The 22,085-nt window shown below is 46.9% G+C and overlaps 1 protein-coding gene across 50 annotated transcripts in view; it reads left to right on the forward strand.

The window, feature by feature from the left end:
* MADD (MAP kinase activating death domain) overlaps positions 1-22,085 on the forward strand; it is a 39,191-nt gene that overhangs the window by 11,819 nt on the left and 5,287 nt on the right. For 6 of the 50 annotated variants that reach the window (XR_004351066.1, XM_032639893.1, XM_032639918.1 and 3 more), the window contains 22 exons: positions 92-195; positions 787-977; positions 1,355-1,608; positions 1,860-1,999; positions 2,829-2,930; positions 4,599-4,658; positions 5,017-5,119; positions 5,462-5,648; positions 5,746-5,896; positions 6,212-6,418; positions 9,208-9,308; positions 9,891-10,001; positions 10,556-10,714; positions 13,217-13,325; positions 13,600-13,662; positions 13,898-14,018; positions 14,122-14,227; positions 15,320-15,430; positions 17,087-17,194; positions 21,064-21,228; positions 21,474-21,546; positions 21,684-21,790. Coding sequence is in view for 49 of the 50 variants with exons in the window: in XM_032639893.1 (XP_032495784.1) it covers positions 92-195; positions 787-977; positions 1,355-1,608; positions 1,860-1,999; positions 2,829-2,930; positions 4,599-4,658; positions 5,017-5,119; positions 5,462-5,648; positions 5,746-5,896; positions 6,212-6,418; positions 9,208-9,308; positions 9,891-10,001; positions 10,556-10,714; positions 13,217-13,325; positions 13,600-13,662; positions 13,898-14,018; positions 14,122-14,227; positions 15,320-15,430; positions 17,087-17,194; positions 21,064-21,228; positions 21,474-21,546; positions 21,684-21,790 (2,833 nt within the window). In the remaining variant the exon portion in view is untranslated. The remainder of the gene's footprint in view (positions 1-91; positions 196-786; positions 978-1,354; positions 1,609-1,859; positions 2,000-2,828; positions 2,931-4,598; positions 4,659-5,016; positions 5,120-5,461; positions 5,649-5,745; positions 5,897-6,211; positions 6,419-9,207; positions 9,309-9,890; positions 10,002-10,555; positions 10,715-13,216; positions 13,326-13,599; positions 13,663-13,897; positions 14,019-14,121; positions 14,228-15,319; positions 15,431-17,086; positions 17,195-21,063; positions 21,229-21,473; positions 21,547-21,683; positions 21,791-22,085) is intronic. The other 44 variants (XM_032639897.1, XM_032639923.1, XM_032639899.1 and 41 more) reach the window with 33 other exon arrangements.

A 22,085-nucleotide genomic window follows, 5' to 3' on the forward strand; every position in this document is an offset into this window, starting at 1 on the left:
TTAAGAGTGCTCCTCTGTTTATTTTTCCTGATGCTGATTTTCCTCCCTGCCCCTTCTTTCTGTTTTATTTTTTTTGCTCTTCACTCTGCAGCGGCAGTGATAGTATGGATTATGATGACTCAAGCTCTTCTTACTCTTCCCTTGGTGACTTTGTCAGTGAGATGATGAAATGTGACATCAATGGTGATACTCCTAGTAAGTGTACTTGGAGAAATTGGCCAGCTTGGGACAGGGTTTGGGGTTCTGTGATGGTATGGTCTGTACCTGCCATCCTTGTTGTTGTTTTTTTTTAATTAAAAAATTTTTTTAATTAATTTTTAATTGGAGTAGACTTTTTTTTATTTTATCTTTTTGGCTGCATTGGGTCTTCGTTGCTGCACGTGGGCTTTCTCTAGTTACGGCGAGTGGGGCCTGCTCTTCGTTGTGGTGCGCAGGCTTCTCATTGCGGTGGCTTCTCTTGTCACAGAGCACAGGCTCTAGGCGCACAGGCTTTAGTAGTTGCAGCACGTGAGCTCAGTAGTTGTGGCTCGGGGGCTTAGTAGTTGTGGCTCGCGGGCTCTAGAGCTCAGGCTCAGTAGTTGTGGGCACACGGGCTCAGTTGCTCCGTGGCATGTGGAATCTTCCCGGACCAGGGATCAAACCCACGTCCCTTGCATTGGCAGGCGGATTCTTAACGACTGCGCCACCAGGGAAGTCCTTGGAGTATAGTTGATTTACTACGTTGTATTAGTTTCTACTGTACAGCAAAGTGAATCAACCATACACATAATCCTTGGGTTTTGGCAGACGTGGATCCTCTGACACACGCGGCACTGGGGGATGCCAGTGAGGTAGCTATTGATGAGCTCCAGAGCCAGAAGGAAGCAGAGGAACCTGGCCCAGACAGCGAGAACTCTCAGGAAAACCCCCCTCTGCGTTCCAGCTCCAGCACCACCGCCAGCAGTAGCCCCAGCACCGTTATCCATGGAGCCAGTTCTGTACGTGAGGACTTGGAGGAGTGGATAAGTGAAGACTGTTACTTGGGACGTGGGCCTCAGCTCTGTTAGGAAAGCTAGGATGAAGCTATTCACTTAATTTACTACTTTCTCCACATTTCCCCCTTCTTCCTCTCCGTAGATCCTATAGTTTAGAGCCTGTGAGATACAGTTTGACCCCAGAAGGACATCCAGCTTTGTTCAGGGGTTAGCCGAGATCCCCTTTGCATAATTTGTGGAGATAGAGAACAGGGGTATAACAAAGGTCTTTTCTCACATACCCCTTAGGCTAGCAACCTGACAGGCCTGGCTTGAACTGAGAACATAGGAAGGCATCACAGGGCACCAGGTGACTCCTTTCTATTTAATATGTCCCCTAGGAACCTGCCGACTCAACGGAGATGGATGATAAGGCAGCAGTAGGCGTCTCCAAGTCCCTCCCCAGCGTGCCTCCCAGCACTGGCAAAGTGAACGTGGACAGGCATCAGACAGAAATTGGAGAGGGGTCAGTGCGCCGGCGAACCTATGATAATCCATACTTCGAGCCCCAGTATGGCTTTCCCCCTGAGGAAGATGATGATGAGCAGGGGGAAAGTTACACTCCCCGATTCAGCCAACATGTCAGTGGCAATCGGTGAGAGCCTGGGGTTGCCTTCTAGTTGGGTGACTGAAGGACCTCACTACAGTGGACCCTGGGCGAGGGTTAACCAGAAAGTCTGAGCAGTCTGAAGGCTCTCATGGTCCTGCGTCCCCAGAGGGTCGTGCTTTGATCTAGGCATTTAGAAATTGTGGGGAGGGAGAGGTGACCGCAGTGTAGCATCAGGCCCACACGCCCAAGATTAGGTACCCCTGCCTGGGGCTTATAGGTGCCACTGTGCGTTCAAGGGCTCAAAAGCTGCTGCGGCCCAACAGCTTGAAACTGGCAAGTGACTCAGATGCAGAGTCAGACTCCCGAGCGAGCTCGCCCACCTCCACCGTCTCCAACAACAGCACTGAGGGCTTCGGGGGCATCATGTCTTTTGCCAGTAAGTGCCTTCAGCTCTCTCACGCTTCTGTCCCATCTTCGCTCCAGCAGGGCCTGACCATGGCAGGTATGGCTTAGAGCTTCAGATATAGGGCTGGGTTGGCATTATCAAGCTCCGGATAAGGTCGTTTGGGTGACACTGAATAAGGTATTTTCAGGGGAGGTCAATGAAGAACAGGGACAGATTAGTCGTTATCTTTATACCTGGAGGTTTTAGTCTGTTTCAGGTAAGACAGCTAGCTGTTAACTGAAAAATAATCATTATATTAAAAAGCATACACTTGTACATATATTTTGTGGAAATATTCTGGTCAAATTTGACTTGGGTATATATCTAATATCTTCTTTGCCTGGGAAAGGACTTTTTCATCAACGCGCCTTGAAATCTATGTGACATTGACTTGTGCGTAGAGAAAATTACCAGAAATGAGGGGCGTTGTCAGTTAAAGACTAAAGACAGACTAGGGACCGGGGAAAGCCGACCTGGGAGATAATTGTGATGGTGAGTTTAGAAGCCCAGGAGGGACAGCACCAACATCAGACCGGAAGCACGTTAACTGCCGGCGTTCATGCTGGGTCAGCAGTAGAGAAGAGACTTGGATGTTATCGTGGGAAGCCGTCAGAGAAAGTTGTTACTGGGTTATGAGCAGTCCTGGCAGTGGCCGCCTTTGTTTGCCCCGAGTTAGGCGTGATCCTTTCTCAGCGAGGTCAGAGGTTCTGGGATTGCATTTGAAAAGGAGGAGGGTGAAGATGATGATACGGTCATTGGAGCATAACGCTCTGATTCTTCATCCCTCTGACTCAGTGCTCTCACTCGCTCCCCTTGACAGGCAGTCTGTATCGGAACCACAGTACGAGCTTCAGTCTTTCAAATCTCACACTGCCTACCAAAGGAGCGCGAGAGAAAACCACGCCCTTCCCCAGTCTGAAAGGTAACTCCAGCGCTCCTTTTGCCAAGCCAAGATTCTCTGGGAAATATTTCAGGCCTGTGGGTGCTTGTCAGGAGCCCCATGTATGAAGAATCCTTTGATCCGGCCATTGCCTCTCATATCGCTTCCCATGGCTTTCACTGCACATCATGAGTTCTTGCTGTTTTTCAGATGGAAGACTGTCTTTTGTAGCTAAAGAGAAGGTCCTGTTATATCATATAGGATAATGGCAACTGGGGGATTACTGCTGCTTCTGGGGGGAACCTTTGTCAGAGGCACGTAATTAACATAGGGCTCATCAGCTGCCACCAGTCATCTGCCAGGTTCCTACCGCGTGAACTTAGGACAAAGTCCGTCCTAAAGAGCTGGCCCCCCAGGGAACGGTTGTGAAGAGCCTGGCAGTGTTTATAGGGTCAAGAAGCCTCTTACTTTGGCTTCATGTCAACTTAGGCCCTATGAATGGGCCTGATAGCATTGGTTGGCTTCTAGGGGCAATTAAGACCTTATTTGATTTTCGTTTTGTGATCTCTGACAGTTTGAAGGGTTCTTCCTTGTTATAAATTTATTTATTTTGGTTATTTATTTTTGGCTGCGTTGGGTCTTCCTTGCTGTGCGTGGCTTTTTCTAGTTGTGGAGAGCGGGGGCTACTCTTTGTTGCAGTGGGTGGGCTTCTCACCGCGGTGGCTTCTCTTGTTGCAGAGCATGGGCTCTAGGCACGCGGGCTTCAGTAGTTGTGGCTCACGGGCTCTAGAGCGCAGGCTCAGTAGTTGTGGCTCACGGGCTTAGTTGCTCCGTAGCATGTGGGATCTTCCCGGACCAGGGCTCGAACCCCTGTCCCCTGCATTGGCAGGCAGATTCTTAACCACTGCGCCACCAGGGAAGCCCTGAAGGGTTCTTCTGAATTTACTCTGACTTCTGTTTATTTATTCTGGATTTTGTGCTGAAATATTTAATCACAGAAGGAAGCACAGTGAGAAGCAGCTTCGTGTATCTTTTAACTGACCTCTCTTCCCAGTGTTAGAAGTGTCAGGAATCTAAAGAATGTTCTTTGGTGGGGATGGGAACATAGGCTAGATGGGCAAAAGGACATCATAGCTAGTGGTGTAGGGAGCTAACCAGCCCTGTAGAGTGAGTCTACACAGGCTCAGTAGGTGAGGGATGGAAAGGTGTTAGCGTCACTGGCTTTCATTTGATACAGTTCAAGGGGAGAGCAATTGAAATGCTTTCATTGCCTGCTGTTGCTTCCCTTCATTTGCTGCACTCATCACTCCCATCCAGCTCCCATCCTCACCCCCACCCCCCTTCCCATGACAGCATCTACAAGTTGGGTCTCTTCCCTCTGCATACCTGCAGCCCCCCTGGACCCCTGTGCTAGATGTTTCATGAAAACCCATGGTCCCCTTTCACGCATGTGCCTGTTTAGTACCTAAAGGCTCCTTGTGTTATTACCCTGCCTCTGGCTTTGAGAGGCCATAGCCTTAAGGATGGTCTTTCCTCGAGCCTCAGTCGTCTCGTGGCCACTTGGCTTCCAGCTCTGAGGTGCCTAAGAACTAAGGTTATGTGCACTAAGCTTTGGGAGGATGCTCAGATTATCTGACTTACAGCTCCATTGAGGGGTACAGGGGTTGTGGTATCATGGTGCACCTACTAATTGTGTATTTTGTGTCCCAGTATTTGGGCTAAATACTCTAATGGAGATTGTTACTGAAGCCGGCCCCGGGAGTGGTGAAGGTGGGTCTTGCCCGTGAGCTATGCATGATGTTTTTTCCTAGCATCTCCTGTGCCTGCCTGAGGGCCGTCCTCCTCACGGAGCAAGCAGCATCACTCGAGTGACCTGCCTTGCCCCGTGCCCCGGGATGCCCATGCTTGCCCATGGGGTGCGCTGCTGGTGCATGTGGAGTGGCCTGAGTCTCCATGCCCACTTCCTCCACATTGCCATGGCTGCTTTCTACCTATGTGTGATGCCCCAGTGCTGCCCTCAGCCAGCCCTTCCAGGGAGTGGGTGTGGAACACGGCTACCCAGGGCTGTGCTGACACCAGCTACCTGACTACAGTCGTGATATCTCTCATTCTACCTTCCTGGCTGTAGGAAACAGGAGGGCCTTAGTGGACCAGAAGTCATCGGTCATTAAACACAGCCCAACAGTGAAAAGAGAGCCTCCATCACCTCAGGGTCGATCCAGCAATTCTAGGTAATAAATGGCAGAGCTGTTTTAAAAGTTCTCAGATAGAGGTAGTGATCCTTGTACCAAACACTAGGGAGGGAAGCTCTCAGTGGGTAAATGAAACCCCTTCCCCTCCTGACTCAATCCCCACGCGGCAGTAATAGCTCATGGTGTTGAGCAGCGTGTGCCAGTAGTGGTGGGTACTCGGGCAAACCAGGCCGTCTGGAGAGGTAGGGTTTGCAGTGGACTCGGATGTTTGGAGACATGGCTTTGCGTTTTGCCCTTGGAGGCAAACATCTAATCTGGTGAAAGGGGGAGATGCTCTGCAAAGGAGCCAGTGACCACAGAAGTGGTATGTGGACCCTCCAGTGAGAACCAGCAGTTCCTGAAGGAGGTGGTGCACAGCGTGCTGGACGGCCAGGGAGTCGGCTGGCTCAACACGAAGAAGGTGCGACGGCTGCTGGAGAGCGAGCAGCTTAGAGTCTTCGTCCTGAGCAAGCTGAGCCGCGCGGCGCAGTCAGAGGACGAGGCCCAGCAGGACATCATCCCAGATGTGGTCAGTGCTGGGGGCTGGGAGTTGGAATCAACTGGGAAGAGGGACATGGGCGCCAGAGGCAGTTGTCCCAACTCTTGCCCCTGGGTTATTGTTGCAGGAGGTCGGTCGGAAGGTGTACAAGGGCATGTTAGACCTGCTCAAGTGCACGGTCCTCAGTCTGGAGCAGTCCTACGCCCACGCAGGTCTGGGTGGCATGGCCAGCATCTTTGCGCTTCTGGAGATCGCCCAGACCCACTACTATAGTAAAGGTAGGGATCGGACCAGCAAGGCAGCATGCTGTCCACGGCTCTCCCACTCTTCTCTGAAAGAATGAACTCGGCCCCTTGATGAGCTTCCCAGTGTCAAGCTGCTTCCTGTTAGGCTTTGGGATTTTATTTTCTAGCGCGTGTATGTATGTAGTGGGTGTTTTTCTGTCACGGAAAAGAACGATGTCAGCTTTTCTTTCCTTGCACTTCTTCCCTTCCACATCCTCCTCTATCCTTGCTTCTCCCACCTCATTCCCACACCTTGACTCTCACTCACTGTCTCTTTTGACCTCTTCCTATATTTGATCTTTTCCTCAGAACCAGACAAGCGGAAGAGAAGTCCAACAGAGAGTGTAAATACACCAATTGGCAAGGATCCTGGCCTGGCTTGGCGGGGGGACCCAAAGGCCATGGCACAGCTGAGAGTCCCCCAGCTGGGACCTCGGGCACCAAGTGCCTCAGGAAAGAGTCCCAAGGAACTGGACACCAGAAGTCTAAAGGAGGAGAACTTTGTAGCATCCATCGGTGTGTATTGTGTTGGGTGTGGCAGAGGAGTTCTGGCTTCTTAATGTCCCTCTCTCCTTTCAATTCATCCAGAATCCCGCCTTTCTCTTCCCCATGCTTTGCTCTGTAGACAGGAAAATAGGTTTGTGTCCTTTTCTAATGGCATTTCTTTATACTTCTCTATCCCTTATGCCTCATTTACAGCCACCCTCACCTACATCTTAGAGGAAGAATGGAAGGTTTGCTTAGAGGGCCGAGCGAGGCTTAGTGCAGGAGTCTGAGCTGTACTCCCCGTCCCTCTCTTTTATTTACATCTGGATTTCTTCACATAATGGAGAGGCCACATGAGCTCCTGGAAGCTATAAGGAAGTTTATAGATGCATCTTTGGGCTATAAAATTGTGACTGTCTGGGTCTCTAAAGCCAGTTTTCCCCCATCCAACCATTATGCTGCCCTCAAATTTGCTCCTTTGGGGGATGTCCGGCAACCCCATTTCCCTGGGTTCTGGACTTCGAGGTACAGAGCTCTGAGTCAGCTTTTCTTTAAACATGTCCTTACTGGACTTGATTAGACCTTGCTTACATTTGGTGTTTCTCCATTCCCACTAAGGCAGAGCCTTGGTGAGCTCTCTGGGTGTCACCTCTGTTTGACTCACTCCCTGCCTGACCTTGAGTCATCTAGATTGTGTCTTGCTTTTTCGGGTTCTAGGTCCCTGGGCAATGTGCTTCTAGCCGGTGCCTCTTTGCCACATCCATTAGCAGTTGCCTTTTGCTCCCATAAATGGTAATGAGGAACCAGTTTCCTTCTTAGGAGAGCTGTGCTTCTCTAACCAGCAAAATATTGTCCTGGAGGCAGTCAACCATGCTTTTCTCCTACCTGTTGTGATGTTCTAGAAAATGTACTGACCTGCCAGTCTGGAGGTCTGGAGTTTTAGTCCTGTATCTGCCCCCAACTAGGAAAGTGACTTTGGGCAAATCATTTCCCCTTTCAGGGTCTCTATCACCTCATCTGGAAAACAAGGAGATTGCACTAAGTAGACTCTAGAGTTCTTCCAGGAAGAGAATTGCTATGATCGGTACTCTCTCTTCTTAACCCCTGCTAAGATGCTCTTCTTGACCATTTAGTGTTCTCTGTCACCTCTACCGGAAGCCTTTTTCCCGATGACTGGCTAAGATGGGTCTCTTGGTAGGGCAGGCACTGATGCTGAGGGTAAGTTGGGGGGTTTTGGTAGCAACAAGAAGGGATGCTAACTGCCTACCTTGAGTGGCCTCTCTCCAATCCAGTGAATCAAACAGGTTTGTGTTCATGCTTCTGAAACCCTTTGGCTGCTTGAGGTAATCATCTGTCTTATCTGGAATCTTTAAAATTTGCTGTTGCCTAGCTCACTTGGCAGAGGGCTTGCTGTGGTGGAAGTTTAAACTGGTCCTGAGCTACCTGATCTTGAGCAGGTGCTCCAGCCTCTTTGGGATCAGTTTCCTCCTGCCAGAATGAAGGAGCTTGATTAAAGGCTCTGCCAGCTCTAACATTCTGTGAGATTTTTACTGCCACATTGAGGTTAGGATAGGGATTTAGTTCTTGACCTGGGGGGAAGGCGTTAGATCTCTTGATTTTTTTTTAACCCCCCTCCCCCGCAATGAAGATCTCTTTTTATCTCTCGATTTGTAATCCTGTACCCGAGACTGAATCATCTTGGGTGGGTGGGTTTCCATTTCGTCTGTCTGACCAGCCTCTGACTCTCTCTGTCTTTCTCTCCTGCTCACATTGCATCTGGGGTAGAATTGTGGAACAAGCACCAGGAAGTGAAAAAGCAAAAAGCTTTGGAAAAACAGAGTAAGGAACAAATGCCCCTTCCTGTTCCCAAGTCTCCCATACCTGCCAACTCCCCAGGCCCAGTTGGGGCAGGCTCCCTTTGTCAGCCCCACCCCAAATTTGCTCTTGGGGGCGGGTATTTGGAATGAAAGCAGGTAGGTGGTATGTGACTCATAGGTATATGCTCATAGGCTTCTTCTTTCCCCCTCCCCTTGTAGTAATCAGGCAGTAATCAGGGCATCTACTGTGTAAAATCCCTTAGAGCTTGGTTCTCTATTGCTTCCGAGTTGGTGGGGAGAATGTTTGCCTATTTCAGTGCCCCTCATTGGCTGATATCTCCCTCACCCCATTAGAAGGCCTGTGGGCACAGTTGGCAGAGATGGTTGCTGTCCCTCCGTGTTGAGTCTGTAGCTTCCCAACTCTCTCTGGTGGCTTGCCTAGGCACGCTTTCTTGCTTTCTGTCATTCTGTCCTTCTGCCATACCATTGTGGGCGGGCGGGAAATATGGGGGTGGTTTTTTAATGTCAAACACAGAAGCTGCAGGGTGGGGGTAGGCAGCGTCCGCTGAAACAGCTGGTGTTTTTTAATCTCACTGGGCTCTTCCTTTTCTAGCCCCTTTAGACATATTTGTTTGGGAAGCAGAGTGACCTGGGGACCCTTAAAGGGTCTTAGGCACGAGTGAAGCTCTGATTCTGAGTGCAGTGGAATGTGGTTCTGATGTTTGTTTGTGGAGCTTTTCTGCTTTAAGATGATTTGGTCAGAATTTTCTCAGGTTGAGAAAATGGCTGCAGAACCCCTTGAGACCAGGTTTAATTTTTCCTACTTGGTTCTTAAGGCATCTGGGGACTTCGTCCAGTGTGGCCTGAGTGGGTGGCAGTCCCTGGAAAGGTGACTGGGACATGATGAACTGGTCTGGGACCAGGCTGTGCTGCTGTCCCACTCCCTTCGCCAGCCTGCCCCTAGCCTCTTGTACTGAGTAACACAAGTCTTCCCCTACTCAGGGCCTGAAGTAATCAAACCCACCTTTGACCTTGGTGAGACAGAGGAGAAAAAGTCCCAAGTCAGCGCAGACAGTGGTGTGAGCCTGACGTCTGGTCCCCAGGTTTGTGACAGCCTTGTTGAGGATTGCGAGCATTAAAAATTTGCTATCTCGGAATACTTCTTTAAGATCAAAACTGAACAAAATCACAGCATTGAAACAACATGAATATCCAGTCATAGGGGAATGATGAAATAAGCGTAATATATCCATGTAATAGAATATTAGTATCCGCTAATGACTGTATTTTCAAAAATTTGGTGACATGGGAAAGTGTTTACAAAGCTATATACAGTATGATTCAAATTTTATTTTTAAAACATACATAGAAAAGACAAAGGAAATATGCTAAAGACTTAACAGAGATTAACGTAGGTGGTAAGTTTATGGCTTATCTTTATTTCCTTATTCTTTCGTGTATTTTCTGTAGTGAGCATGTACTTCTTTAACATTCATTATTTTTCTCGCTCTGTAAGTCATATATATTTTATATTCAGGAAAAAAGTTCATTTTTCATGACCTATCTAGGGATGATAGTAGAAGGGTGGGGATGGAGAGAAGGAAGAAGATACAGTATTTCTTAGGGAAACTGAGACTAGATTGGACACCTCCCGAATGTGTCTGAGTCCGTGTGTCTTGTTTCAGAGGACTGATCCAGATTCTGTCCTTGGTGTGAGTCCAGCCGTTATGATCCGAAGCTCGAGTCAGGACTCTGAAGTTAGCACCGTGGTAGGGGAACACCACGCTGGCATCTTGGTGGGTGGGGTGTGGGTCCCCCTTTGGAGAAGGGGGCTACTCTCTCCTTTGGGGGCTGTTCTTAGTCTCAGGTCAGGTTGGTTCTCTTGGTGGAGATGTCTACCTGTCACAGGTCTTTGTTTGTGGGATCAGACCCCGAGATTTCACCCAGGGCTTCCCCTCGTCTTGTAAAGAAGGTACTTCCAGAGGCTGTCTGACACACCTTTGCAGTTGGATACTTTTTTTTTTTATTTGACTTTTTTTTTTTTTTTTTTTTTTTTTTTTTGCGGTACGCGGGCCTCTCACTGTTGTGGCCTCTCCTGTTGCGCAGCACAGGCTCCGGATGCGCAGGCTCAGCGGCCATGGCTCACGGACCTAGCCGCTCCGCGGCATGTGGGATCTTCCCAGACCGGGGCACGAACCCATGTCCCCTGCATCGGCAGGCAGACTCTCAACCACTGCGCCACCAGGGAAGCCCTGGATACTTTTTTTATGATAGCAGAGAGCTCTAGCAGCTTGGCATTTCTGGGACACATCCTGGGGAATATCCCTTACCACCTTTTTTTCCTTTCCAGGTGAGTAATAGCTCTGGAGAGACCCTCGGAGCGGACAGTGACCTGAGCAGCAATGCAGGTGATGGCCCAGGCGGTGAGGGCGGCACCCACTTGGCAGGCTCTAGAGGCACGTTGTCTGATAGTGAAATTGAAACCAACTCTGCCACCAGTGCCATCTTTGTAAGTTTGTTTACTAACAAAAGAAGACCATTTTTTCAGTGGGATGGGGATGGGTTAGAAAAGGATGAAAAGTTAGGAGGCAATTAGAAGGAAAAGAGGAAGGAAGGAATGGATAACCTTCACATATTTGACTTTAAAGAAAATGTCTCTTAAGTTAGCTTTTTTTCAGAGTCATTTGACTCCGTGATCTGGGGCTTTTAGAACCTTCTCCTGAATCATTGATGAGTTAGGCTTCCTGCCCAGTCAGATAAGGGCTTCGACTCCTATGTGGCAGTAACCTCCGTGTTTAAAATAAGCAAAGTGATGCCTTTATAGCAATGTCAGGGCAGTTGCAGCTCTCATCTTGTACCAGTCTACCTATTTTTATGGACTAGTCTAGTTTTATTCTGGTCACTGCTTTATTTATATAGCACCTTAAAATAGCATTTCATTTTAGTATATTCTTTCATTTCATGTAGTATGTTTGAAGCTTTCCTTCATTAATAAACATCTATTAAGTGATTTACTAAATGCCAGATTCTCTACGAAAGAAACAAGCATGATAAGTCATGATTCCCATTTTCAAGAAGTTTGCAATTCAGTGCATTTGCTACAACTAATCTCTTCTGCCAGGTGAGGGAAACAAAGCCTTAGGAAGAAAAGACCTCACATGGGTATGTGCTGTGAAGGCTGTACAATAAGCCAGTGATCAGTTGGAATTAAATGAATTCTTTTTAGTCCTTGCCTTTAGACCCACTGCCCTTCAGTGTATACAGGCCTCTTTAGGCAGTTTTAAGGGTTCTGATACACTCACAACTTGGTTAGGCAAAGTTGAGAATGGATATTCTCTGCACGAGCTCATAGGTTCTTCTCTTTGGTCTGTGGGGAGAATGGAAGATGAAATTGAAATGAAATAAATTATTTAACACTGGTGATCATTCCCACCCCCAGGGCCTTCTGTATACATGCTTCTAATAGAGCAAGTGACATCCCAAGGTGGAGGTAGGGGATAGGATTGAGAGTCAGCAGAGCCATTCAAGCTAATGGATCTTAACTCTCCCTGAGTCTAAACAGACCCTTTTAATTAAGAGTATTTTATTATTATTATTTTTAATACATTTATTGATTTCATTTATTTATTTTTGACTGAGTCGGGTCTTCATTGTTACGCGTGGGCTTTCTCTAGTTGCGGTGAGCAGGAGCTACTCTTGCTGCTGTGCGCGGGCTTCTCATTGTGGTGGCTTCTCTTGTTGCAGAGCACGGGCTCTAGGCACGTGGGCTTCAGTAGTTGTGGCACGCAGGCTCAGTAGTTGTGGCTCATGGGCTCTAGAGTGCAGACTCCATAGTTGTGGCGCATGGGTTTAGTTGCACCACGGCATGTGGGATCTTCCCAGACCAGGGATTGAACCCGTGTCGCCTGCATTGACAGACGGATTCTCAACCACTGCGCCACCAGGGAAGCCCCAAGAGTATTTTAAATCCTCCTAGTGTGCTTCCATTTTGGAGGTTGAGTTAGATGTTATGGAGTAGCAGTCTCGCAAGAAGCCATTCAGCTGTGTGCTACCTTTCCTGGCACCTTCCTGGGACAAATTCTTACTTTTCCTGTACTTCTGGGCAAGGCTCTTTGTGCAGTTGAGTTGCTGAGAGCAGTTACCTAAATTTCTTGGCTCAAAAAGGGCTATTTTGGTAAGAAATTAATTATCTTAGGTTAATATGGTTCATTGAACAAAGTCTTGTGCTGTGAACCAGGAAGCTGGCATTTGGACACACTAATCAGGTATTGCCTAATGATAACCTTTGTTCAGTGGCTTCTCTGCTTATGCTGTTGTATGTGCTGTGAAGCAGGCATGAAAACTACCTCTCGCCCAGCCGAAGATCTTTTTTGAATGAATAGAAAGTCTAATATTGCAGAAGTGGTAGATGAAGTTAGTGGTATTTCTATGTGGGAAGATATTTCTAAGAGATGGTAGAAGAGAAGACTTAACATTTATCAAATACCAACCATGTGCCAGGCACTATTAAGTGATGTATATGTATTTTCTCATATTAAATGAGAATAGTCCTTTCGGGTAGGTATTATAACCTTCCTTTTACAGGTGAGGAAAATGACTCTCAGAGAAGCTAAGCGTTGTACCTAAGATCACACAGCTAGTAAGAGTCAGGGATCTGAACGTTGCTCAGTCTAGACTTCAAATCCAGTGTTCTTTTCACGGCATCACGCTGCTACAGAGAATTTGCCTATTTTTTTTTTTTTTTTGAAGAGGAAAGAGTCTTACAGAGACTAAAGGGTAAAGGTAAGTAGAAATGAAAACTTGCTTGCATGTTTTGGGAGGCAGTAACAGAAAGCAGGATTATCAGATTGACTTCTGATGGAGGCAAGCAGAGTAGCAAAGACAGGGCTACTGGAATATATGTGACTAATGATGGTGCCTAGTGTGTGTGAGCCTCTTAATGAGCTGCTTGGTTTCCTTTGCCCCATTCGTTGTTACCTCTGGCAGCTGACCTGTTGCCTCTTCTCTCTAGGGTAAAGCCCACAACTTGAAGCCAAGTGTAAAGGAGAAGCTGGTGGGCAGCCCAGTTCGCTTTTCTGAAGATGTAAGCCAGCGAGTCTATCTCTACGAGGGACTCCTAGGTGAGAAATAGACTGCGAAGGCCACTTGCACTGGAAGGAAGCTGGACTCAGCCTGGGAAGAGGGTGGCACTGAACAAGTAGCTGCTTGGCTTTTTGCTGATCTCAGTGCTGACGTTAGAGGACATTTTTATATCTGAAGCAAGCGACATACTGGGGAAAAAACAGTGGGTGAAAACTAGAAGAGACTGAAGTTTGGTATTAACCAACAGCCTCTGTCTTTCTGTCTTCTTTTACTTTCTTGCTACCATGGTCCTTCCTGCTCACAAATCGGCAGGAAGGGACAAAGGATCGATGTGGGACCAGTTAGAGGATGCTGCTATGGAGACCTTTTCTATAAGTAACCACCTTTCTTTGTGTGCTGTTCATCCCTCCTCCTCGGGAGGGATTGGGCCTCACTTGGAGGCAGCTGGGGCTGGTGGCAGGAATGTTAGATCTGGGGTGAAGAGCCTCGTGTTTCCTTTGCCCTGGAATTTGTAATGACTTCCTTTTTTCTGGAATTTACTCTGTTTTAGTTCGGCAGCCATATTCTTTATATGTTATATAAGCCCCTAAAAACACTCTATTCCACACAGGCAAAGAGCGTTCTACTTTATGGGACCAAATGCAGTTCTGGGAAGATGCGTTCTTAGATGCTGTGATGTTGGAGAGAGAGGGGATGGGTATGGACCAGGGTCCCCAGGAAATGATAGACAGGTATGATGCTTAGAAACCCTTGGGAAAATGCAAATTCAGCCTCTTCCCAGTTAATTCTGTGTTCTCCCACCTGGGGGCTGACTTGTCCTGGTCTCCTGCTCAGGTACCTGTCCCTAGGAGAACATGACCGGAAGCGCCTAGAGGATGATGAAGATCGTTTGCTGGCCACGCTCTTGCACAACCTCATCTCCTACATGCTGCTGATGAAGGTAACGTCTATTTTGCTCACGCCCAGCTACTGCTGATAGTGGAGGGCAAGGCTTGTTCCTGTTGCCTAAATCTTGGGGCAGTTGGGAAGCAGTCAGAGCATCTTGCTGGGGCTCTCTTCTTCATTGAAAGTCTGAGGCCTCTCTGCAGCTCACACATGATCCATTTCTCTGAAGCTGCCAGGCTGCTGTGCTAAGGAATGTTGTACAGGTGATTGATGATTGCATGCCACTTGTTGATTCTGAATTTTAAATGGGCTTCCTTTGCTGAATAGTTTAGGATGCCTGTAGAACTCCCTACAGAATACAGTGGGAAAAAAATTGTTTTTTACATAGTAGGCTCTGAAACTTTAGAAAGAATGCCCAGAATTTACTTTTCAGCATTAGTCCTTTATCATATAGACTTTGCCATAGATGTAAAAAGAGCTACTCATTAAAAAAGCAATGGTAGGTTCTAGTTTGACTTGGTTGTGCTTGGTTTCTACAGCTGTGGGAGAACTGTGTTACCAAATAGAAGAGTCCTGTTCTGAAAGGGACTTGGTGGGTAGAAGAGAGTTGTTTTGAGAATGAGCTCCTGGGTTTCTCCTCCTCCTGTTCTCCCAGCCTCTCTAAATGTGAAGGGATTAGTTGATCAAATGCAGAGAATACCCTGCAGGCACTCTTGGTTTGTTTCCTTTTCTGTTTAAGGGTCTCTTGAACTCCAGGGGTACCAGTTAAACTCTGGTTGGGAAAGGGTGGTGATCTTTAACCCTAAGATGGTGTCTTGGTGACAACTGAGTGTAGAACATTGCTACTCTTAAGTCTTACTATCTAAGAATCACAGTCTGAGGAGCCCCAGGGGTTTTTAGAGGTGAATGTTATGGTATTGGTTGGGGGGTTAGGGAGGATGTGTCCCCGTGAGTCCCCGTCCACTTAAACCAGAACTTCTCTAAGAGCCACTTTTCTGCAGAAGCCACATGGAGACAGAACCAGGGTTTTTCTTCTCAGACTGTTGGCAGAACACACAGTTGAATGTTTTATCCTCAGTGATGTGGTCTTTTAGAATTCTACTTTTCTCAGGAGGAAAGATATTAAGATCCTGTTTTGGCTTTTCAGGTAAATAAGAATGATATCCGGAAGAAGGTGAGGCGCCTGATGGGAAAGTCGCATATTGGGCTTGTGTACAGCCAGCAAATCAACGAAGTGCTTGACCAGCTGGCAAACCTGGTGAGCACACCTGGGCCGTCCTTTAGGCTCCCTTCCATTGCGCTAGTCAGCCTCGCAGGCGTGGGCCTCATGGCCTAACACAGAGGCTTCCGCGTAGGTCATTTCTTGGCTCGTATGTTTTCAAAATCCCTAGTTCTGAAAATAGGGCTTTGACTCTAGATGAGGCTTTTGCCCTTCTGTTCTGTGATAGGATTCTCTGCACTAAAACCATCCCAGTGCAGCCATTTCAACGTTTGTGTGGTCTGTGGACCCCTGTGGATCCACAAGGTGAATACTGTTTTCATGATAATACTAAAATGTTGTTTTGCCTTTCTTACTGGGTTGACATTTGCACTAAGGGTGCAAATGCAATGGTGGGTAAAACCACTGGTGCCTTAACACGGTGAAGATGGCGGCACCAAACCGTGCTAGTGTCCCCACCTCCACACACTCTCAGTTAAAAATAAAACAAAACAAAAAGCCAGTTTCACTTGTGAATGTCCTTGATGATGCAGTTAAAATCATCAGTTTTATTCAATCTGATCGGTGATTATACATCTTCTTAGTATTCTATGTGACAAAATGAGAAATATACATAAAGCCTATTGCTGCAAATGAAAATATGAGTGTTTCGAGGAAAGGGAATTTGTGATGATTTGAATTCCAAGGTGAACTGACAGCTTTGCAGCCAGTCATGGGACATCATTTTTACTTGAAAGAGTGACTAACAAATTACTGTTATTTGGAGTTGGGTATTTGGCAAACTTCTTGTGCATGAAGCTTCCCAATATTTAAAGACTTTTCCAGTGAGATTGGTGATGAATGTGATTTTTTGATATTGTGTAATGAAATGCATCAACATTTGGAAGAGCTGCATAACTGGGCGAACCAGTATTTCCCAGATGACTGATGTGTGATGTTACAAATTCAACTGTGGATGAAAGATCCACTCCAAGTGTAACGCAGACAAATGGATTTTAATGTAACAAAGTACAAAGTGTTCATTGATGTGTTTTCAGATTACACACTGCAACTAACTTTAAGAAACTTCTTGAGGTTCTGGTATAGCATCAAAGAAGAATATGCATATTCATCTGGAAAGCCTAGTAAAATACTCCTCCCTTTTCCAGATACATATCTGTGAGGTCAGATTTTCTTTAATGTACCTCAACCAAAGCAACATGTCACAACAGATTGAATGTAGAAGCAGATATGAGACTACAGCTATTTTTCATTAAGCCAAACATTAAAGAGATTTGCAAAAAATGTAAAATAGTGCCACTCACCACATTTTTTTTGTTGTTCTGGAAGATATGATGATTTAAAAAGTATATGTTATTCATATTATCATGTAATGGATTTATTAATGAATTATTAATTCCTTTTAAGTGAATTAATAAACATTTAAATTTTTTCAGTTTTAATTTCTAGTGTGGTAAATACCTATAAATAAAACTTACAAAGACATAAGTTCTTGGGGCGTCATCAATAAAGTTAAAATGGATAGAGTCCTGAGACCAGGAAGTTTGAGAACACATCCATGGCGGCCAGTGGCCAGCAGATGGCGCCGCTCTAAGGAAGCTGATAAGAATTGAATTGCTGAATGAGGGATTCTTGGCCCAGAGGGCTGTGTGAGAGGGATGTTTGGCTGTCCCTAAAGGATCTCTCTTTCCTCAGAATGGACGAGATCTCTCTATCCGGTCCAGTGGCAGCCGGCACATGAAGAAGCAGACATTTGTGGTACATGCGGGGACAGACACAAATGGAGATATCTTTTTCATGGAGGTAGGTGCTGGTTCATGCTAGGGGCCCAAAGCAATATTTGAGAGTCACAAGGAACTCCTAGAACTGATGCCAGAATATTCTTCCGCACTTACCTCATTCATCTTCATGATCCATTTATCATTAAATTGTTAGGCTCTTATGCAAATAATATAGTAGATGATTCCCTATCGTTTCTTTTATTTTTTAATTTTAATTTATTTTTGGCTGTGTTGGGTCTTCGTTGCTGCGTGTGGGCTTTCTCCAGTTGCGGCGAGTGGGGGCTGTTCTTTGTTGCCGTGCGCGGACTTGTCATTGCGTTGGCTTCTCTTGTTGCGGAGCACGGGCTCTAGAGCGCAGGCTCAGTAGTTGTGGCGCACGGGCTTAGTTGCTCTGCGGCATGTGGGATCTTCCCAGACCAGGGCTCAAACCCGTGTCCCCTGCATTGGCAGGTGGATTCTTAACCACTGTGCGACCAGGGAAGGCCATCTCTATCATTTCTTTTATATATAGATTGCATAGATGATATAGTCACATTGTCCATAAGTCAGAACAACATAGAATGGTATACACTGGCAAGTCTTGCTCTCATTCTTATCCCCTTCCACTCAGTTTCCCATCCACCTCACCCCTTCCTCTTGGAGGTAACCACTTTTATTTATAACCACTTTGTATCTTCCAGCGGTTTTCTGTGCAAACACAATAAAATATGAGCATAGGTTCTTATTTTTCTACTCTTTTACCTAAAGGTAGCACATAATATCTACTGATCTGTACCTTTTTTTTTTTTTCATTAAACTTATCCTGGAGATCTTCCGTATCACTACAAAAAGAGCTTTCTCATTCTTTTTACGGCTGTATAGTGTTCCACCGTGTGACTGTACCATAGTTTATATGACCAGTCAGCATTTACGTACCCTTGATTTTCTTCCAAATTTTTGCTGTTGCCAGTAGCACGACTCTGGGTGATGCTGTGCCTGCTTCATTTCCCACATGTACAGGTTTATCTAAGAATTTCCAGAAGTGGAATTGCTGGGTCAAAGGGAAAATGCATTTATAATTAGGGTTGATATGACTCTAAAGTATCTCTTAACATATAATAGTTTCTCTCCCACGTTGCCATTTATGTTGTTGAAGAAATGTGCCCTATTACATTTTAGATTTTTTGCTGACTGCATCTCCTTAGTGTTGTTTAACATGTTTCTCTATCACTTGTATTTGTACAAGCTAGTAATTCAATCTAGAGATTTGGTCAGTTTCAGATTCAGTATTTTGGCAAGAAGAGGTGGTGCTGTATATGTATACTTCCTGTCGCCTCATATGGTTGGCTCTGTCCTAGTGATCAACGGGTTCACATGTGGGCAACCTGACCCATCCACTGCGAAGTTCCTCATTAGTTTTCTGATTTAGCTTATGGTATTTTTTAAAAAATATTTATTTATTTATTTGGCTGCTCCCGGTCTTTGTTGAGGCATGTGGGATCTTCGCTGAGGCATGCGGGATCTTAGTTGCAACATGTGGGATCTAGTTCCCTGATCAGGGATCAAACCCGGGCCCCCCGCATTGGGACCACAGAGTCTTAACCACTGGACCACCAGGAAAGTCCCTAGCTTATGGTATTTTTCACCATGCAGGAGTTTTTTTTACTTTTTTTGTAGTTAATCATTTCTTTTGTGGCTTCTGGATTTTGAGTCATAGTTAGAAAAACCCTTTCTTAATCCAGTATTGTAAAGGAAATTGGCCATGTTTTCTTCATTTCTGTGTTTTTAATTCTCAAATGGATCTCTTTCTAAGTAATTTTAGGGACCAAGTACTGCTCCTCTATAAAGTAGTGAAATTAGCTAATATTCTGCTGCCTTTTGGCTTAGTTGAATTTGATTTTCACATTCACAGCTTTTTGAAGTGGTAGTTTGTCACATGTAGGGTGGCATTTCTGCTCTGAGGCAGAAACATACATGATGAGGTAGCTGAGAAGGGAGTCATTTTCATGTCACCCTGAAGTGTTAGACTTTGGCTAGGTGCCTATCAGAACTGAGGGCTACTTAGGACATGTGCACCACGGTAACTTTGCTGGGTTTGGGGTTATATCAGTGAATAAGGGAGACATAGTTTCTGTTGCCCTAACAGGGTTGACAAGCCGTTGGGGAAGTCAGATAATTAAACACCCGGTGTCATAAAATATAACGAGCATTGCGAGAAGATGTTCAGGGGGCAGGTGTTACGGGAATACATAGCAGAGGATCTGGGAGTTGTGGGCGACCTTCAGAAGTGACCTTTGAGCTTAGACTTGAAGAAGAGTAGGACTTGATGGCTGGAATCGGGGAGGGGGAGTGTGTTCCAGGGGTATTTGGGGTAGAATGGTGGGACTTGATGGAAGGAGTCTTGCATCACTCCTTCATTTCTGGCCTGGGCAGCCGGGGGAGACGGTGATGCCATTTACTGAAATAGGGAACTTAGAAGGAGGAGCTGCCCAGGAGGAGATGTGGAGTTCAGATTTGGACATGATGAGTTTGAAGTGCTGCCAGTGAGACATCCAGATAGAGAGAGGTCAGGACTCAGGAAGACAGGTCTCATATGGAGAAAGATGTGAGAATCGTCAATGTAGTCATAATAATTATTATTATATTTCTTGTATCATAGTTGTATTGTTGTTATAGCAGCTAACTCCAGGGTACATTCTATGTGCCTGGCTTTATTCTAAGAATTCTTTTAAACATTTATTTAATTAACTAATTTATTTATTTTTTGGCTGGCATTGGGTCTTCGTTGCTGCGTGCGGGCTTTCTCTAGTTGCGGCGAGTGGGGGCCACTCTTCATGGCAGTGCGCGTGCTTCTCATTGCGGTGGCTTCTCTTGTGGAGCACGGGGCTGTAGGTGCACGGGCTTCAGTACTTGTGGCACGGGGGTTCGGTAGTTGTGGTTTGCGGGCTCTAGAGCTCAGGCTCAGTAGTTGTGGTGCACAGGCTTAGTTGCTCCACGGCATGTGGGATCTTCTCGGACCAGGGTTCGAACCCACGTCCCTTGCATTGGCAGGTGGATTCTTAACCACTGCACCACCAGGGAAGTCCAATTCTAAGAATTTTATGCACATTAACTTATTTAATCTTCACAGTAACTCCATGAAGTTATTACTGTCCCCATCTTACACACGAGGAAATATAGACAGAGATTAACTTGCTTAAGGTGACACAGCTAAGTAAGGAGACAGCCTTAAATCTAAATCCAGGTAGTCTGATCTTAGACCTGTGCTCTTACCCATCGTGCTATAATGTCTCCACCATAACTGAAGGCATACGAACAGGTATGCCTCTTCCTGAGGGAGAATTTTGAGCAAGAAGAGGACGTGGAGAACTTTGCCTTTTAGTTTATATCATCCTGTGTAGTATAATTTCTTTTTTTTGCAATAAGCAATGTCCGTGTGTCACTTGTGTAATTAATTTTTGAAAAGATTTATGCAGAACTAGAGCCGAGCCAGGATTAGAAAATGTGTTGGTTCCATTTTTTTTCTCCTTGGTTAAGTCTGCCCTAATCCCCTGTCTTTGTGCTTGTCAATAGCGATGATTCCTAAGGTTGTAAGGTGGAGGCATAAGATATCCTCTGCGTACTTTAAGTCCAGAACACGCAAGAACTAATGAACACTGACTGAAGTGAAGTGAGCCTCCTTCCTTGCCCACAAGTTCCTTTCAATGGCTCATCCTCTGTCGGTAAACCTTCTAGTGGACGATGTGTCCAGCAGTTCAGTGTTTGTGTCTCCACGTAAGAAAGACTGAGCATAAGACAGAAAACCTGACCTTGGGGACCAGTTGTCCCATCTTTCCCCGTGGGGAGCGGTGTGCAGTGTGGCCTGGGGTGGGAAGAGACCAGGGCCACCGACTGCCCCGTGTGCCTCTGCAGGTGTGTGACGACTGCGTGGTGCTACGTAGTAACATCGGGACAGTGTACGAGCGCTGGTGGTATGAGAAGCTCATCAACATGACCTACTGTCCCAAGACCAAGGTGCTATGCTTGTGGCGTAGAAACGGCTCTGAGACCCAGCTCAACAAATTCTATACTAAGAAGGTACCCGTGAACTCTGTGTGCGTTGGGGGTTGGGCGTTGAGGGAAAGTGCGGAGCTCCTGCAGGGTAGTCAACGTTGCAGAATCCACGCTGGAGCCCCACTTTGGCCTCTGGCTGTGGCGTGGAACACGTAAAGCTGTCTCCGAGGTCCTGGCATCGGCCCAGGCCTCCAGCAGCCATTCTAGAGTAGAGGGTGGGGAGCCTGGAGAGCTTGTATGACAGGACAGCTCTCCCCACTGTGCCGCAGTGCCGGGAGCTGTACTACTGCGTGAAGGATAGCATGGAGCGCGCTGCCGCCCGACAGCAGAGCATCAAACCCGGTGAGCAGAGGGCGGCTCCCTGGCCGCGTGCCTTCTGTGGGTTTTCATCCGTCCCGAGCGGTGGAGGCCTGACGAGGAGGTCAGGCGGCGGGACTCCCCACCTCCCAGTTAGCTGACGACCTCCTCCCTCGCCACAGGGCCGGAGCTGGGTGGCGAGTTCCCCGTGCAGGACATGAAGACTGGCGAGGGTGGCTTGCTGCAGGTCACCCTAGAAGGGATCAATCTCAAGTTCATGCACAACCAGGTAGGTGCAAGTGGCGGCATGAGGCTTCCCAGCCCTGGTGTTGCACCTGCAGTAGGATCAGCGTCCAGGTCCCCAGTGCTTCCCCAGTGAGCGTGAGAGAGGCCTCCGGGGCTAGTGAGAGAATCGGAGCAGCTGGATCGGAGAGAACAATCAGAGGGGAGGGCGCAGTGACACTGGCAACCACCCGGAAGGTGCGGCGGGGAGCCTGTGCCGGGAGGAGGGGAGAGAGAGGGAGCCACGCCTTGGTGGCCCGGCTGCCCCTGCCCATTACACTCGGCACAGTGTGAGTGGGAGC

The sequence above is a fragment of the Phocoena sinus genome, chromosome 8 (assembly GCF_008692025.1).
Source record: "Phocoena sinus isolate mPhoSin1 chromosome 8, mPhoSin1.pri, whole genome shotgun sequence".
In the NCBI taxonomy this organism is placed as follows: Eukaryota; Metazoa; Chordata; class Mammalia; order Artiodactyla; family Phocoenidae; genus Phocoena; species Phocoena sinus.